General features: G+C 36.7%; 2 protein-coding genes across 2 annotated transcripts; both read right to left on the bottom strand.

Annotated features, from left to right (window-relative positions):
- Positions 1 to 5,908: 5,908 nt before the first annotated feature.
- Positions 5,909 to 8,533, bottom strand: LOC145618501 (cytochrome P450 81Q32-like). The gene is made up of 3 exons (XM_081673278.1): positions 7,944 to 8,533; positions 7,495 to 7,807; positions 5,909 to 6,849 (listed from the first exon to the last, which is right to left on the bottom strand). Exons 1-3 carry the CDS (start codon positions 8,531 to 8,533, stop codon positions 6,223 to 6,225), a joined length of 1,530 nt encoding a protein of 509 aa, XP_081529404.1. The 3' UTR covers positions 5,909 to 6,222.
- Positions 8,534 to 10,802: 2,269 nt separating this feature from the next.
- LOC145616618 (blue-light photoreceptor PHR2-like) lies at positions 10,803 to 15,001 on the bottom strand. Its single transcript, XM_081671371.1, has 4 exons — positions 13,946 to 15,001; positions 11,413 to 11,636; positions 11,229 to 11,312; positions 10,803 to 11,125 (listed from the first exon to the last, which is right to left on the bottom strand). Exons 1-4 carry the CDS (start codon positions 14,918 to 14,920, stop codon positions 11,044 to 11,046), a joined length of 1,365 nt encoding a protein of 454 aa, XP_081527497.1. The 5' UTR covers positions 14,921 to 15,001; the 3' UTR covers positions 10,803 to 11,043.
- Between the last annotated feature and the right edge of the window lie 2,074 nt (positions 15,002 to 17,075).

The raw sequence follows: 17,075 nt of genomic DNA, 5'->3' as shown, positions 1-17,075 counted from the left end.
AAATAAAATAAAGAAAACAAACTTGAAAATAAAAGAAAATAATAGAAGGAGGAAAATGAGAAGATGATTGTTAACCAGAACTAAGACTAAAACATAAGAGAATAAGAAACATAAATAAATTACGAAATTAAACCAAAAAAATACTAAAAATTACCAAAATACTCAAATTAAAAGACAAAAGACGAGAATAAACAAATAAGTGAAATAAAGACTAAAAAGAGAGAAATTATTCAGTGTAACTTGTTGAGAAAATCCTCCTCTCAAAAATAAACAAACCTCTTTTACCAAAAGTGCGGTAAGATCAATCATAGCTCTAATTCTTAGGTAAGAAGTCCCGATGATATTAGGCCTATCAAGTGCTATAAAAGAGCCAATTTTATTCCCAATGATTTTTGCCTCCACTTCTGTGTTACGGCCTAGAGCTAATAAATTAAAAACCTTGACCCAGAAGGGCGACATGTGGAGAGGAAGTTCAGATAAACTCTTTTCGCCATCAACATTGCAAAGGACTAAGATATGGCAATCAAAGTGCCAGGGACAAGCTGCCATTACAAACTCCTTATCTCTCCAGTAGTGGAATTGAAAGAATAAGATGTTCTTTCCCATAAACCTTACTTCCATCCCAAACCTAGGGTTCCATAAACAGTTCAACATTACAAATAGAGCATTTGAATTAACTGTTCTGTCAGTCCAAAGTTTACCTACAATCTTAAGAGATTTATTTGTCTTATCCACGTTCTCATCCGAGACCCATTCAAACTTTAAGTCACTATTAGGAAATTGCTGAACATCTTTAGGCACGACCATGCCAAAACTTGGGAAAACCACCAGCAAAAGCTCCACAAAACACGAAACAAAAACCCTCCCAGACAAGCGGAATTGAACATGAAAAATTTAAGTTCGCTGAGAAGTCACGGAGCTTGACGCCAAAGCAAGGTCGAAACAAACAGATTGGTTACCTTTATGCCGAAGTTGGGTCGAGCCCAACAACATTATTCATCGTTGTTTGCTGCTCTGGAGGCATGGAAGAAGGAGACCAATGATGTTGGCGGTCGGAGAAGAAGGGCTAGTGGAGTTTGTCTTCGCTGTTCTTAAGTATATAGTATTTGCAACGGGCGACATATTAATACTCTCTCGATTACGCGATAGCTTTTTCATTGTTTTCTTTGTGTATTTTTTTTACTATGAATTCTTAAATTATGTATCACTATAGAAAGAAAGCAGTTAACCAATTATCCGAAGAGGCAAGGAAGTCAATGGGCATTGCTTAAGACTCATGATAGCGTCGGAAAAAATTAAAATTATACAAACATATCAAAACAGTAATTTTAAAAATACACATTGAGAAATCAAACTAGCTTTCATATAGCTAAATGCATAATATATATTGGGGGAATTTTATAAGATAAAAGTTTTGACTACATGATCAGAATGAGTAATTGATTGGGCATAAAATGTACTAGTATTGTTTATGAAAATTAAGACTAAAGTTTGGATTTTAGTTTATTAATTTTATTTATATTCACTTTTTTCTTACAAAAAAAACCAGATTACACACATGCACACTTGATAAACTTTATCATGCATCTCTTTTTTTTTAGAAGATAACAAATTTAGCTCCTTGCAGCTTATCAATTGGAAGTCATATCAGTACTACTCCGTATTATATACTTGTACAACTTTCAAAATTCTTGTCACACCAAAGTTGAGCAAGATGAGGTACTAGGATCATACAAAGCAGACACCAAATATTTCCTTTTGTTATAACTTGCCCCAGTAGATGAGTCCACGAGTAAAATACCAGCATACCCCGGGTAAGCGCCTTTCCCATACACTCCTGGACAAGCTGTGGCAGCCTCAAGTGGAGCCTCTTAATTTCAATATCAAGCATGCTTTGATATTGAAATTGTTGTGATTGTGATTAAAAGTCTTTGTTTTTTATACCTTACTAGTTGTTTCTTTTGGGTAGCCAACCATTAGTTATTAATAGGTGGATTGATCTAAGTTATGGCGATAGCGTAGCTTAGAGATTTCCATTGAGTGGTTTTGTTAGATTATTACCTTGATTTGCACAACTTATGACGATATATAGTGTAGGTTGATGATGAATTGAGAAAGCAATTGACCCAGATAGGAGGTTAGATTGTGTCTTAAACCATTGTATGTAATGCTTAATTCGTGTTCAACAATGATTTCATGTCTCATTATATTTGAGTGAAAACTTTCCTAAACCATCTCCCTTAGTGTTTTATTTCTTGTTTTAGTTTCCTAGACTTTAATTACTTCTCTTTATCCCGGACTAGCTTAGTTGTTGATAGCATTTGGTAATATTTATCTGTTCCTTATGGTTCGATCCTTTGCTTACCTTATACTTGTATTTGGTTCATTTAGGTTACATAAATTTTGTTTGATCTAGGGATAGGCATTTGACGACGTGTTTATTCCCTTGTCAAATTCCAACGCCCGCTTGATACTGAAGCAGTCGTTGGTGCCATGGCTAACTTCCTCATGGTATTGACAAAATTTATTTTTGTTCCGTGACTGGACGGAACTCTTCATTGGATTCGGCTTTTCAAGAGTCAGCCGGTCCTTTATCTCCATGAGGATGGAGTTGCAGTCCTTGTTAAACTCGTACTCGGGAACGTACGGCTTAAATTCTTTTTTATTCTTCTGGGACGGTGTGTCAGCAATTCAACATCATTGACCGCCTAGACTTCTTTTCTCTTTTTGCTCTCTTCTGGTTTCTTAGCCGTCTGAGTAGACCGACTCTCTTTTTGTTTGTCGGACTTTTTGGAGTCCGACTGGTTGTTGGGCGTGCAGAGGTCGGTTGCTTGTATAAAGCTTTCCGCCTCCATCAGCGCCTCTTGAAGGGTAAAAACCCTCATTCTGACGAGGTTGAACTTAAAGGTTGACCCGTCCTTCATACCCTTGAAGAAGTCTGTGAATGCTACTTTGTCAGACAGTCCCTGAATTTGAATTCTTATCAAGTTGAGCCGCCTGACGTAAGAGCGGAGTCCTCTCTCCCCCTGCTTAATGGCGCTCAAGTCTAAACTTGTTTTCTTCGCAGGGATGTTCATTGAGAAGATGGATGCAAACAAGAAGGCAAGCCTCTTGAAGCTGTCTACACAACCAGCTTGCAAGTTGTCAAACCATTGTTGGGCGATGCCCTTCAATGCAGCTGGGAAGCAACGACACCACGTAACATCATCCAACCCCTGTAAATACATAAGGTTGGTGTATGCCATGAGGTGGTCCTCAGGGTTGGTGGTACCATCATAGGTACCAGCCAACACATTTTTAACCTTGGCTGATTGTACCGCCTCGGTTATTTCCTTGGTGAACGCAGAAGGTTGTTCACCAAGTCTGAGCAGACGGAGCTGCCAGTCCAGGGGCTGGACGTTGTTATATGTCGCCGGACCTCCATAGAAGGCCGACTGCATATATGAAAGGCCGTATTGCCCGTATGGCATCTGAGGCACATACGGGGCTAACCCAATCATCTAAGGACCAGTATGGATAGACTTGCCGCCTGTATGGCTCTCATGCAAGGATTGTGAATTCCTTGTGGATGTTGCTTTGAAGCTGTCTGGGAAGCTCGAGGTAGAGGCTGAATCAGACATCTGCTGGTTTCTCTTGCGCTCAAGGATTTGTCGAGCGTCAGAGATTGACTTCTTACTACCATCCGGCTGGACCTGCCGGATGTATCTCTTCGGGCCCTTCTGGGGCAGAAGGATTTTAGACCAGTCAAGTGTTGTGGCGGCCTTCTCCTTTGGATGTGGAGTGGGCTGCCGTCCCTGGCCTGACTGGCTTTCTCTTCTGAGCTCGAGGAGTCTTCTTTGCCGACTAACCCTTGCTAAAGCCAGCCGTCTTCTTGGTGATCAAGTCCTTGATTTTACCCTTGAAACTACTCATGAATTTCATGAGTTCATCTTGGGTAACTGGAGCTGATCCTCCCGCCTGGTTATCAGACGGTTGTACAGGAGGGATGCTTGGACCCGCCTGGCTGTCGCCCCGTTCCAGTTGATCCCTGGGACGGATGCGTTTAGACATGAATGACCCATTAGGGGCCACATAGGTTTCGACTTGGAAGTCGTTATCATCTTCTTGGTCTGTATAGACCTGTTAGGAGGTGGCACATACTCTTGAACCATCTTTGAGGTATTCTCCTCACAGACGGTGCTAAATGTTTTGGGTGTTTTTAGTCCCTCGGGAGAGTTATAGCTCGAAGACTGGTCCGATGGCGCCTGTACCTGCAAAACAACAGAGACTCCGGGTGGTTGGAGCTCCGCCTCAGACGATCAAGTTAGAACGTGTTGGAGAATGTAAAAATATGCGGAAAGTAAAGTGAGATCTTCTCAGATTCCAAGATCAGGTATTTTCTCTGATGTGAGAGAATGTGGGGTAGTGTAATAAATGAATGAACGTGTCCCTGAATTGGGGAAAATCTCCGTATTTGTAGGGTCATGGGAATACGTGCTCAGTAGGTCATTCTGACCTAATGGGCTGCGCCGTTTTGTGGCTTTCTCGGGAATTGGGCCTTGAAGGCCGCAATTCCAGCTGATATCTAAGGCTGACACGTGTCAGCTGGTGAGTGATCCACATAGGACCTGTCCAGGCTTGACACGTGCCCCTCTCTGATTGGGCCATGTGTCTAGGGTATTTTTACCCTAAATAGATGCCATTAGTTCACGGGTGTTTAATTCTTGTATTGAGAATTCAGATCACCAAAGGGTTGATTGTAATACCATCTCCAATGGTGAGACTTAATATTGATGATTGAAATACAAAATGAATTGTTTTTCTACTTTTAATGGTGATACCCAACCCACTCCTCAATTTAGCAACTCATGTGAAGTCTAATTTCCCAATGGTGAGACTCTCTATAGTATACTAATGTCACTTTCAATTTATGGTCCACCAAATCCATATTGTAAGTTTTTCAAGTAATAAAATAAAATAAAACTTAAATAAATTACAAAATATATTATATTATTGATAAGGGCCCATATTTTTTGTCAAATAAGACTCAAAATTGAGTATCTAAACTTAGCAACTTTCTTTTGAAGTTGCTAAATTTAGATACCAACTTCTAGGTATCCTTTGCAAAAAATACTATCTCTCTCCTAAATTAACTCAAGTCTCACCATTGGAGATGGTCTAAGTACCGAATGACTTTTATTTTTTAACAAAATCACCCCTTCCTATTCCATTAAAAAAAAAAAGTGATTTAAAATGCTTCTAAGGCTTTATATAAGTAGACGAAGGGCCTCTTCTCATTGACTGAACTTAGCTGAACTGAATTGAACTGAGCTGAACTGAACTGAGCTGAACTGAATTGAGATGAATATTTTATAAGAGAAGAAAATTAGGAACCGAGCTGAACTAAACTGAATTTCAACGTTAGAGAACAGGCCCGAAATCTAGAAAAGTACTGTATAATATTAATTTGATATAAAATTATTCTACTCTTTATTTTATTGAAATCTCAAAGAAAATCCTTTGACTTTTTATATATAAAGATTATTTGGTAGTATGGTCAATAATTGAAAAACAATATAGCCAATATATTGTTCCCACCTTATTTTTGTTGAAATGTTTTTTTTTTTATTTTTTTTTATTTTTTTATTTTTATAAATAGCCTATTAGCTCAATGGAAAGAGTATTGTGCAAATGCACAAAAGATGTGGGTTCGAATACCACATATGACTTGTGTAATGCGGAGACAAGAGTTTGAATCAGTATTAAAAAAAAAAAAAAAACATAGGAAAAAAGAAATTTAAACATAAACTAGAACATTACAAAATACGTAGTAAGTTGATCATAAGAACAAAAAAAAAAAAAAAAAAAAAAAAAAAAAAAATTACAAACAGCTCTTGGTTGCAAATACGTTGCTTTGGGCTTTTGGCATGAACATGATATTAAGCTATTAGGCTTTTAGACATTAAATTGACTGGCTCAAAATAAGCCATTTTGGACCCAAACAATACTATTGTAAAACCCTATTGCTACAAAAATCTACTAAAATATAAGTAGTTGGTACATCTTATTGAACCCAAAAGTGTTTTTATTGTATCGATTATAAATAGACTTTTTTTTGTTACTATTTACTTAATCACATTTTGGTACCAACATATTTTGTTATAGTCTTCTAAGACTTGCAATAGTAGAGGTATAGAAGAACCTTAACCTTTGCAAATTCATACTCGTTCATACCCATTAAACTTACACTCCAAATTGGTTAGAAAGTAAATTAGCCATGGTTGGACAAACTTTGCACAAGGCTTCCAATGGCTTAGCTTTAGGCATAGTAAGTCCAGTGGCTTGAGACATATCAATCATATCTAGATCAGGTCTTTCCATGTCGAAGCACTGAAGTACTGACCCTAACACCAAACATACCGCTCTTTTACCCATAGCATACCCAGGACAAGCCCTCCTTCCAAGCCCAAATGGCAATAGTTTATAAAGAGATTCCCCTTCCTTCCCCTCGAATCGTTCTGGAATGAACTTTTCAGGCTCCATCCATGTCTTTGGATCTCGGTGGATGGTCCATAAACTTACCATTAACATTGTTCCTTGGGGCACATCATAGCCACAAATAGTCGTGTCCTCCGATGACTCGTGTGGGAGGAGAAGTGGTGTTGGTGGGTATAAACGAAGTGTTTCATTTACGACATTCTGAAGGTAAGTTAACTTGGATACATCATCTTCGTGCAAGAGGCGATCATGTCCTACTACTTCATCTATCTCTTTTTGGCACTTCTTCATTGCTTCTGGATGGTTTAAGAGAAGTGCCATTGCCCATTCAATGGTTGCTGCTGTAGTATCTGCTCCAGCAAGTACTAGTACCTTCAAAACAAAAATTTCAAAACTCAAAACTCAAAATTGTGGAATGTTTCTATTTCAAGATGTTACTTCATCTTTCTCCTACTTGTGTTTTCTTTCCCTTTTTACCATGTTTCAATTCGCATCTCTACAACCCTGTTCTCTTCACCTTAAAAAAATAATATTAAGTAAAAATAAGTTCAGTTCAGTAAAATTAAGTTCACTTCAGTAAAAATAATTTCAGTTCAGTAAAAATAAGTTTAGTTCAGTAAAATTCAGTTTTCTTAAAGAAGATTTTTAATAAAAAAAAATCAGTAAAAATAATTTTAGTTCAGCAAAAATAATTTAAATTTAGTAAAATTAATTTAAGTTCGGTAAAAATAATTTAAGTTCAGCAAATATAATTTTGTTTCAGTAAAAATAATTTCAGTTCAGCAAAAATAAGGTGAAGAGAACGAGGCATACGTGTTAGACCCAATATGATTTTATTTAACCTTATTAGATTTCTTTCAATTTGTACTTTATTAAAGTCTAATTTTGATTATGATTAATTTTACCAATACGTAACCAAAGATATTAATATTTTAAATTGTGTATTGACAAGTGTGAAACTCTCAACCTTACATGTAAAGTAAGGCGGAGAAAGTAGATTAGATCGATTGTACTCACCATAACCATGCCCTTAATGACTTCGTTGGTAAAAAAGACAGGGTCCTGTTTTTGAGCTGAAATTAGAACATCAATAATAGCCTTAGAACCATTTATGTTCACTCGGCCTTTTCGTTCGTCTAGGAGCTGTTGATAGAAGCTGTCCGTTTTGTCCATCCATGCAACCATCTTCTTCTCCAATCCTCGAAACATAAACTTAAGCATAGGAAGAAAATCTCCTGGATTATCAGCTGCACTTAACGCTGATCCTTCTCTAATTATCTCACTGAACTCTTTTGCTTGACTTATGTCCTCGACTTCCTTTCCATAGTACCTATAACAGAATAATCATACAAATAAGTCATTAGAAAATACATTTACGAGTACCTTCTGTTGCTCATCAGTTAGTTTACACTAATAATTATGAGCATAATTGACACTAATAATTAGCAAGGTTGCAAAATAGTTACCTCTTCCCGGCTGTCATCTTGGTCATAATGTTGAGAGCCAAGTCATTAAACCCCTGATTTAAATTGACCTTCGCCGGCTCCTGAGTGGCAGCTAAAGCTTCATGGTAAAGGTCGCGAATTAGGAGAGTGCATTCATCTTGTCGAATCCCAGAGAAGAGGGGAATCTTAGTAGACGAAAACACCTCCTGTGTCATGAGCCGTTTTAAGGTCCGGAAGTGATCATTATAAGGTGAAAAGGCAATGGATGTGCTATTGTAGTGTAGGAGCCTCCCAACAAGAGTGTCTGGGCGGTCAGCAAAAATCGTGTCGTTTTTTACTAGACATTCCTCCACCGCGGAGGGGGAAGAGATGAGGAGGACATTACGGACTCCGAGCTTTAGGAGTAGGATTTCACCATAGGTTGTGGAGATTTCATGGAGTGTTTGGTGAAGGGGTAGTGGTCGTTTTAGCATGTGAAGGTGACCGATGATCGGAAGAGATGGAGGACATGGGGGCAGCTTTTTCTTCTTGTAACTTAAACATAAAAACTTGTAAACTATCAACACAATCAATAGTGAGACTGACAAAGTGAGCAAATTTAGATTATCCATAATCAATACTCGATCTTACTATATGTTACAATATAATGCTATAATTGTTTTTGTTTGATGACCAACAATTTCATATTACATGCATGTTTATATAAGAAATTAAAAAATTACAAGTTATATATTTGTCAAATTGTCAACAAAAGACTTGACTACTAATTTACCTCAAGTAAAGAACTCAAGAGTATGTATTCTAGTTTGGTGTGCAGTGCTGCTTGGAACGCCGATACATTACAACATGAATTGATTACAAATTTCTTATAGTCCAGAATGGTAGGAATAATGATAGTTTGAAGAATCAAGCATGCTTTTATTGAAATTCATTGTTAGTCAAACTATTACTTTTAGAGTTTTAGTTATACAACACACTTGAAAATAACTTAATCTTGCTGACTAATATTTATATTAAAAGATATTAAACCACTTAATCTTGCTGACTAATATTTTTATTAATCTTGCCTGCTTTGCCTGAATTCTTGTCCGTTGACTTTTTCAAGATTAGGGGGCAGAGTGTTGACTGGAGCAGAGCAGTTTTGAAAAAATGAAAATATTATTTTTACTTTGGTGTAGGATATTGGGTTAATTACTTCTTTGGTGTAGTAGATTTTATTTATTCTGATTGGGAGTAAGTTTAGAAGACTTGCAAAAATTTGGGGTATAAATTGGTGTTATTTTTCTCTGTTTCTGGTGTATATAGGTATGGATTTTAAGTGTAATTTAGTATGGAAAAGTAGTTATATTCTTGATAGGTTTACAATCTTGTCCCTAAGTATTTGGTGGGAACGGACATTTATAAAAAAAAAACAGACAATTTAGGGGTCATCTTGAATGATCATGGGAACGAGCATTGATTTTCTTTCCAAATTTACATACAATATCATTCCCATAACCATTGTTTATGCCCGGTTACCAAACCAACTGTTAGAGAGGTCGTCGATGATAGGATTCTAATAATTACATTGTGTTTATGATTGTCTGCTGTCATATTTTGTGTTTGTGTTAGTGTTAGTGTATTGGATATTGATTTATGTCCCCTTCGACGTTGTAGGAGCTTAAGGGCTTTTGATGGTCTGCTTGGGTTGCTGCTGATGTCTTGCTATTAGATATAGCTGCTCAAAAGATTTTCAAAGATGGCATTCCTGCCCTCCAAGAATCTTGCAGCTTTTGTAGACGCGGCTTTGGCCCATCAGAAACACTGCCGACATCTTTTCCATTCATGTTGACAATGTAAAAAGGTAATGTTGACACACATCAGGAGTTTCCTTAGTTCATCTTGTGCCTCTCAAAGCCAAACTGAATTTTACTGTTGATTTTCGTGTAAGGCTCGGTATAGCCTCAGTAAAAACTGAATCTTCAATAAACTACCCTCTAAATGATTTTTTTTTTTTTTTTTTTTGGAACTAGCTTATTAGACATGAAAAATGATTTTATCTTCTATTTTCCTCCAGATTACAGTCCTAGGATTGGGAGTGTTGGAAATATAAAATTTATTACCGAAATATTTCTTATATAGCAAAATGAATTTTAACTTTCTTTGTATCTAGAAGAATTTTCGATAACTGATAAGGTAGGAAATGAACTTTTAGGGCTGTATTTAGTCTCTGGAGGGAAATATATTGGTATGTATCTTATTGTTGCATATGTAGGAGCAGGCTGCCTTCTTGTCATTGTTCTGTGGATATACTGACTTTTAAGTTTTGGTGAGACAGTTTGAACATAAAAAGCTGGAGGCTATCTTTTTAAGGTCGGTTAGATTTATCTGGTTTTGCTTCTCCTACCATGGACGTTCATGTTTGCGTTCGTGCCTCCTTATCGTATTGCTCAGGGATGGATAGCCTTCATCTGTTCTCTACTCTTCATCAGTAGTATAGCTTTCATAGTGACAGGTTAGCTTGTGCTTAATGATTTTGCTCATTTTAAGATAATTTTTAAAATAATATTAATGAACCAACTTGGATGCATTTTACACCTAGGTGTATATAAAATTTCACATCGCTATAAATTACACATTAGTTCAAGTTTACCTTGCTAATTAAATTACTTGTAATTGTACACGAAATATTCATATTTTTAATGTTTTAAAAGAATTGTATAAAAAAAATTAAAAAAAAAAAAAAAAAATCTCTTGTACAAAATGTAGCTTCAGTTCGCCAGCATGACCTTGCCCCAAGGACTGTAACAAAATAACTCCCAACTTCTAAACAAAATACATAAATTGCCAACAGAAAAAACTACAAGCATTAATTAGCCAGATATTTGGTGAGATATACCATAGTCTAAAGCTGAAGTTTTGATTATTAGTAGCCCAGTCAATAGTTCAAAAGATGGACAGTGTTTACAAGGGATATGTTTTTGACAAAATATGCAGAGATCCTCAGAAAAAAAAAACGGGCAGAAATAAGCTGACCCAAGAATTAAAGCTCCCACATTCACCACATTTTGTTATACAAGAGCCCTTTGCTTTTGTCAGCTACCCTAATCTCTCACTCGTATATCACCATATAAAAAGTTGCTTAAGCAAGTGCACCTGTGCAAGCAGTAGCTGGGGCAGGATTGGCATGTTTTGTTGCTGAACTGTATTTCGCTGTGATAAATCTGGGAAATAAGAACACATACGCACCAATATGAGAATTGCAGGAGGTTAATTTATAAGAACGATACTGTCAAATTAAATTCATTCTGTCAAGAGGTAACCAACCTAAAAAAATCCCTCCACAGAAGTTCAAACATCAACCAGTTCATTCCATCATCACCATCTTTTCGGTTTGAAGCAGAAATTGTTCTGATAATTTATACAAGTGAATATTAAGAAAGTTAAAAGCTGTAGAAATTTGACAACAAGACAAACAAAGCTACATAAACACAACAAGATGACCCAGTACCTGGAAGCAGTTTTCTTCAGCTCATCAAACATATGTCGAGGAGAAAGGCATCCCATGGCTAACCATGGAGAAATTTTGCAAGAGAAATTGGCACCATATATGCTGTTAGTGCCGTCCTTGGCCTTTGGTGGCTGCGCCTTGCATTCAGCTGCAAATTTTTGGAGCCTTTGCATTGCTTCAGTCTCTCCTCCCACCAGGGAACCATTAACAGGTGGTTTTCCATCCTATGAAAAACTTACACAGATAAGAGAAGTGCCAAAATCTTATTATAAAGAATTTGCATATCACACTACAGCATATTTATGATCCAGTCCAGAGGCCTAAAATTGATCAATACAAGTCCTCTATTATTGATTAGTCATGTTCAACAACAACAGCAATCAAAGCCTTAATCTCAAAGATGGGTCGGCTACATGAACCACCTGTACTCATCAACCGTGATTATCTCCTTCTGTCTAATGTTATATGCCCCTGCAAACTCAACTTCTTCAAGTCCTTATTTTTTCCATCTAAGTCATCTTTGGTCTTCCCCAGCTTATTCTAAGGTCCCAATGTTATACGCCCCTGCAAACTCAACTTCTTCAAGTCCTTCATTCCTTCCATCCAAGTCATCTTTGGTCTTCCCCAGCTTATTCTAAGGTCCCAATGTTATATGCCCCTGCAAACTCAACTTCTTCAAGTCCTTAATTCCTTCCATCCAAGTTGTCTTTGGTCTTCCCCAGCTTATTCTAAGGTCCCCTTTATCTCAAACCTCTACTTTTCATACTGGTGTATTTTGATCTCCACTTGAAATGCCCAAACCGCACAATCAGTTATCCCTTATATCTTCATTTCTAAATCTATCCTTTAAGGTGTTCTTCCTAAAATCCATCTCAACATACACATCTCTGCCACTCCAATTTTACTAATATGTGCCTAACTCCAAAAAGTGTTCTGTCATTTACAAAGTCCAAAATTTTATTCAGCTTACCAAAACAGTTGCCTAAACAATTCAGCCTCCATGTCCTAAAAGATAATTGTTTGCAAAGTATAAACGGCTAAACGTATGAAGAGCATGTTTGGTAGGGAGTAAAAGTGGGAACTGGTCAGAGAAGCAAAGGAAGGATTCTGTTTCAACTAATTTGGTAAAGTAGTGGAGTGAATCAGTTGCCTCTAATAAACAGTACCCCAAATTTGAATCCTGCACCACCCAGAGATAACAGTATAACAAATTATGTTATTTGGTGGAAACAGAAAGCTCACTTTGCTCTCTACAACAGCAACTAACACATGTGTCTTGATCATGAAGGTAAACTACAAGAGAATTGAAGAGGAAGAAGAAAAACAACACTGTTCAACATCACCGTAGCCAGATCAAGTCATAATGAGCCCCATTTTTGCTTACTATGGCTAAGACCAACCTTCATTTTGGCAAAAATATCACATTAAGCAGCAAAACCACAAAAGAGGAGAAAGAGGGATGATCAGAGAAAAATGGCAGCTTGGGTCTAAGATAATAATATAGTAATATGGTGGTTCTGATGTTTTGAAAAATAAGGATGAGGTGGACAATGTTACCCAATTCACTAGTATAAGATTCAGTTCACAATCTGCTGCCTTGTTAAATTTGGCCAAAAATACCGACTAGGATACTGTAACACTAGTTGTGGGTACCATTCCATTTCTATAACTATAGCTGAACCAAACAACTTATTTCATAATGGGTTGATATACATTCCATTCCCTTTACTAAATGGATTCATTAGCTTTATGCGAAAGCAACAATATCATAATGAAAACGTAAGACACACTTAAAAGTTTCATAGACCAAGACAAGACTAAAGGAGTGGTTAACTTCAATGTTTGCACTTCCCAACAGAAAATATTTCCAGGAGAATACATATAGTAATAACCCCACAAGACACTACAACATCAACATCCCCAAATGCCTCTGAAAAGTATGCCACCTAAGGCGTGATAGGGAGTTCCATGAACACATACAACCTAAGGGAGGCTGTTTGACATAAGTGACTCTTGACTGCCAGATAAAAGGTTACAGTAAGTGGAAATGAACGAGAGGGAGGCTCATTCGTCAATCTATGGTTCCTCAAATGCCTTCCATGTATAAACAGCCTACATGCTCTAGTCCACTCTCCACTAAACAAGATATTAAAGCATCACATAAACAATTTAAGGAGCACAAGTTAGCATCTTTAAGTACTTTACAACCAAAATTCTATAGTACCATAGTCCATTAACTTATATGTCCAACATTATGCAGAAAGTTGCAAACATTTACAAAATTCCTCATAGAAATCCAAATGTCTTCACATAACATTCAGTTGAAAAAGCTCAAATACTTCCTCTTAGTCAACCCAATTAAGCAGTGCAAAAATTGAGAAGAGTTCACAGCAATATATCATGCAATTTTACACATCAAACCATGAATTCCAACACATATAAGATACTACAACATAATCAAATAATCAAAGCATTAATCAAACAAATTCGACGAAACCAAACAAGAACACGAAATGCTAGAAGCAAGTAAAACCTGAGACAATGTAGCATTTGGGTTAAGACCCAAATCAACAAGAGAAGGAATCTCTCCAGGCTCCACATCCCCTCTAGAAGGCAACCCTTTCAACTGATCCAAAGCAGCAATAGTATCCCTAACCTTCAACCCTTGCACTTTCTCCCTAAACCCACCATAATTTGTAGGCATACCATCCAATTCAAAGGGCAAATCCTCCAAATGATACAATGTACTACCCCAAAAATACTTCACTTCAACCCCTTCATCCTTCATTGCTGTCTCAATCTTCGCCTCCGATTTCGCCTCCTCTTTCGACACTTCCCGGTGCACATACACCGCATCAGCCCCAATTGCTTTAGCCATCTCAACAAGAACAGTCTCAGGTTTCCCAATTCTCACAACCAAATCAGACCCTCTTGCCCTAAGATTCTTCCTAAGATCAGAAACCGATTCAACCAAGAAAGAGGCCCGAAACGGCCCGGTTTTATCAAACCCAGAAGACGATTTCCCGTAATCCCTAGGATCAAAACAGTACACAGGAAGAACAGACATTGACTCATTGTTTGCAGTTGTAAGACACTCATTATCATGAACTCTGAGGTCATTTCTGAACCAAACAATGGTGGCTCTTCGAGCAGCGGCGCCATTAGAGGGGTCAGAAGGAAGACGAGGGTTGACAGAAAGAGGGTTTTGAAGAGGGGTAGCAGAGAATGAGGACTTTTTGGAGAAGGGTTTTGGAGGAGAGAGAGTAGAGGAAGAGAGGGAAAGAGTGGAGAGAGCAGAGGTGATTTGAGGTGGGATTTTGACGTTTTTGGGGGAGAAAAGTTGGGTGATTTTGGAAGGGATGAAGAAGTGGGTAGGAAGAGTAAGAGCAGAGGAGAGAGAAAGAGAGAGGGAAGCTGTTGGAGGATTGAAGGGGGTTAACAATGGCGGATTATTGTTGTCATTTTCTGGGGATTCAGAGGTTTGAGTGGTGGGTGGTTCAAACTCCATTGATGAATTTTTGAAGGTTTGAAGATAAGTTGGTGTCAATTAGTGGGAGCTTTGTGTAGTACTCGAAATGGGTTGGTAGATTGGGTGTTTGGTGAATTGTGATGGTTGAGGAATTTTTTTTTTTTTAATTTATATACTTGTAATTATTAATTTTAATAATGATGATTAAAAGCTACTAATAATTGCCTATTTGGTGTTTATTTAGCTGAAACTATTTGACTAACACCTACTACCATATTTCATTTTTTATTTTTATAAAATTTACCAAGCTTCTCATTCTTCTTATGTTTAGGGCCTGTTCTGATTTATTGAACAGAGTTGAACTGCTTGGTACTGAACTGAACTGAACTAAATTGAATAGAGCTGAAATGATTTGTTTATGAAAGATGGAAGTTAGTAACCGAGCTGGACTGAACTGAAATTAAGTTGAAAAGGGCAGGCCCTTAGTAGTTGGATTATCCATTTGTTACTATGGAGTATTTGTTTGCTCTATTTAACTTTTCATAATCCAAATACTCTCATATTTGTCTTACCATATAACTTAAATATCTCCAATTTTGTTAAACAAAAATTTTATAAAATGTAATATTATAAAAGTAAACATCGAAATAAATGACTTTTATTTTATAAATTAGTGATAATTTGTGGTAAAAGATTTTTAAACTTGACTCACAAAAGTGTAATTGGATAAAAATTTAGGGATAGAAAGAGTAGTGTACAATTGTTTAACAAAATTGCTTCTAACAATTCTTTCTTTAGGCTTTTGTCAAATTAAATTTATTCTCGACAACAATTTTGAAGTAATTTGTGTGTCATCAAGAGTAGTTAAATGATCAAATAGATTCTGTAAAAATATTTCAATTTAATAGGACCTTAATCTATGAGAAATATCAATTTATGTGGTTTTTTTAAATAAAGGTAAGAAAAAAATACATTAAGAGACCCTCCTCACGAGGTGACAAGGAGAACTCCTAATGCATCGGAGAGAGAATGGTTGAGAGACTAGAATTATTACAAGGAATAATATCCATATTGTTAGGAATTCAAGTTCGAAATCAAGCAAAAACAAGCAACAACGCCAAAGAACAACAAAAACAACACAAGCAATTTATGGGTAACTTTGTTACCCTTCTCAAACACAAACAACAATTGTATTTAAGATTCCAAACCACATGTACAAATACTCTTAATAAGCTTACAAACTCTCTAATATTTGCACTCACAAGCTACTAACTACAACTACTCACTCTCTTATGTTTTCTCTCAAAACCTTAGAGTAAGGGTCTGTTCACTTCAGCTCAATTTCAGTTCAGTTTAGTTTAGTTCAGCTTCAATCAGTTCAATTAAGTTCAACTCAGTTCAGCTCCAATCAGTTTAGTTCAGTCCCTAATTTCCTTCTCTCATAAAATATTCATTTCAGCTCTATTCAGTTCAGTTCAGTTTTGCTCCAATCAGTTCAGCTCTAATCAGTTCAGTTCAATTCAACTCAGTTCAGTAAATGTGAACAGACCCTAAGTAAGTGTTTTTTTTTTTTTAACCCCTTATACTTGTGCTACTTCTGCAAGTAACATGTTTTGACTTATATAACAAACTACCTATTGATTGCCTTAGCTTATTCTACAAGCTTTGACAGTTGTGAAGATATTACAATATTTCCACTTAAACAAAATAAAAACCACGCAACACCCTTCAAGTGTTGGTAGTGGGTCTTGAACTCTACACATACTATCACTAACTAAATGACCTACATTAGCTATCTAGTCATTTGTTCAATTTGCCTCTAAAAAAATACTTGTATGTCTTATGCCTCAATTGTCAAACTTGGTGAGATGAGTGCATAAGTTCCTCAAGTGCCCTCAATACAATTGATGATAGGGAGATTATCACTCTAAATTTGAATATTCTTTATTTTGAACTCAATGGTCAAAAGAATACCTTTGCGAAGTGTCGTAGGCCTCGGCGATGAAGGTTTTGAAGTTGCCAAGATTGAAGGTACGCACTCCTTTTTCGTGGATGGTATGTGTGAAAATATTTTTTAAAAAAATACTCCCTCCATTTTTAATTACTTGTCCATTTCTCCATGCACGGAGTTTTATGAGAAAGTAATAAAATATGGAGGTAGTGGGGATGGTGGAAAAATAAAAATTGTAGAAAA

This window comes from Chenopodium album, chromosome 26 (assembly GCF_948465745.1).
Source record: "Chenopodium album chromosome 26, dcCheAlbu1.1, whole genome shotgun sequence".
Classification (NCBI taxonomy): Eukaryota; Viridiplantae; Streptophyta; class Magnoliopsida; order Caryophyllales; family Amaranthaceae; genus Chenopodium; species Chenopodium album.
Note: the sequence above shows the minus strand (reverse complement) of the source record. Positions and strands in the feature narration are given on the sequence as shown.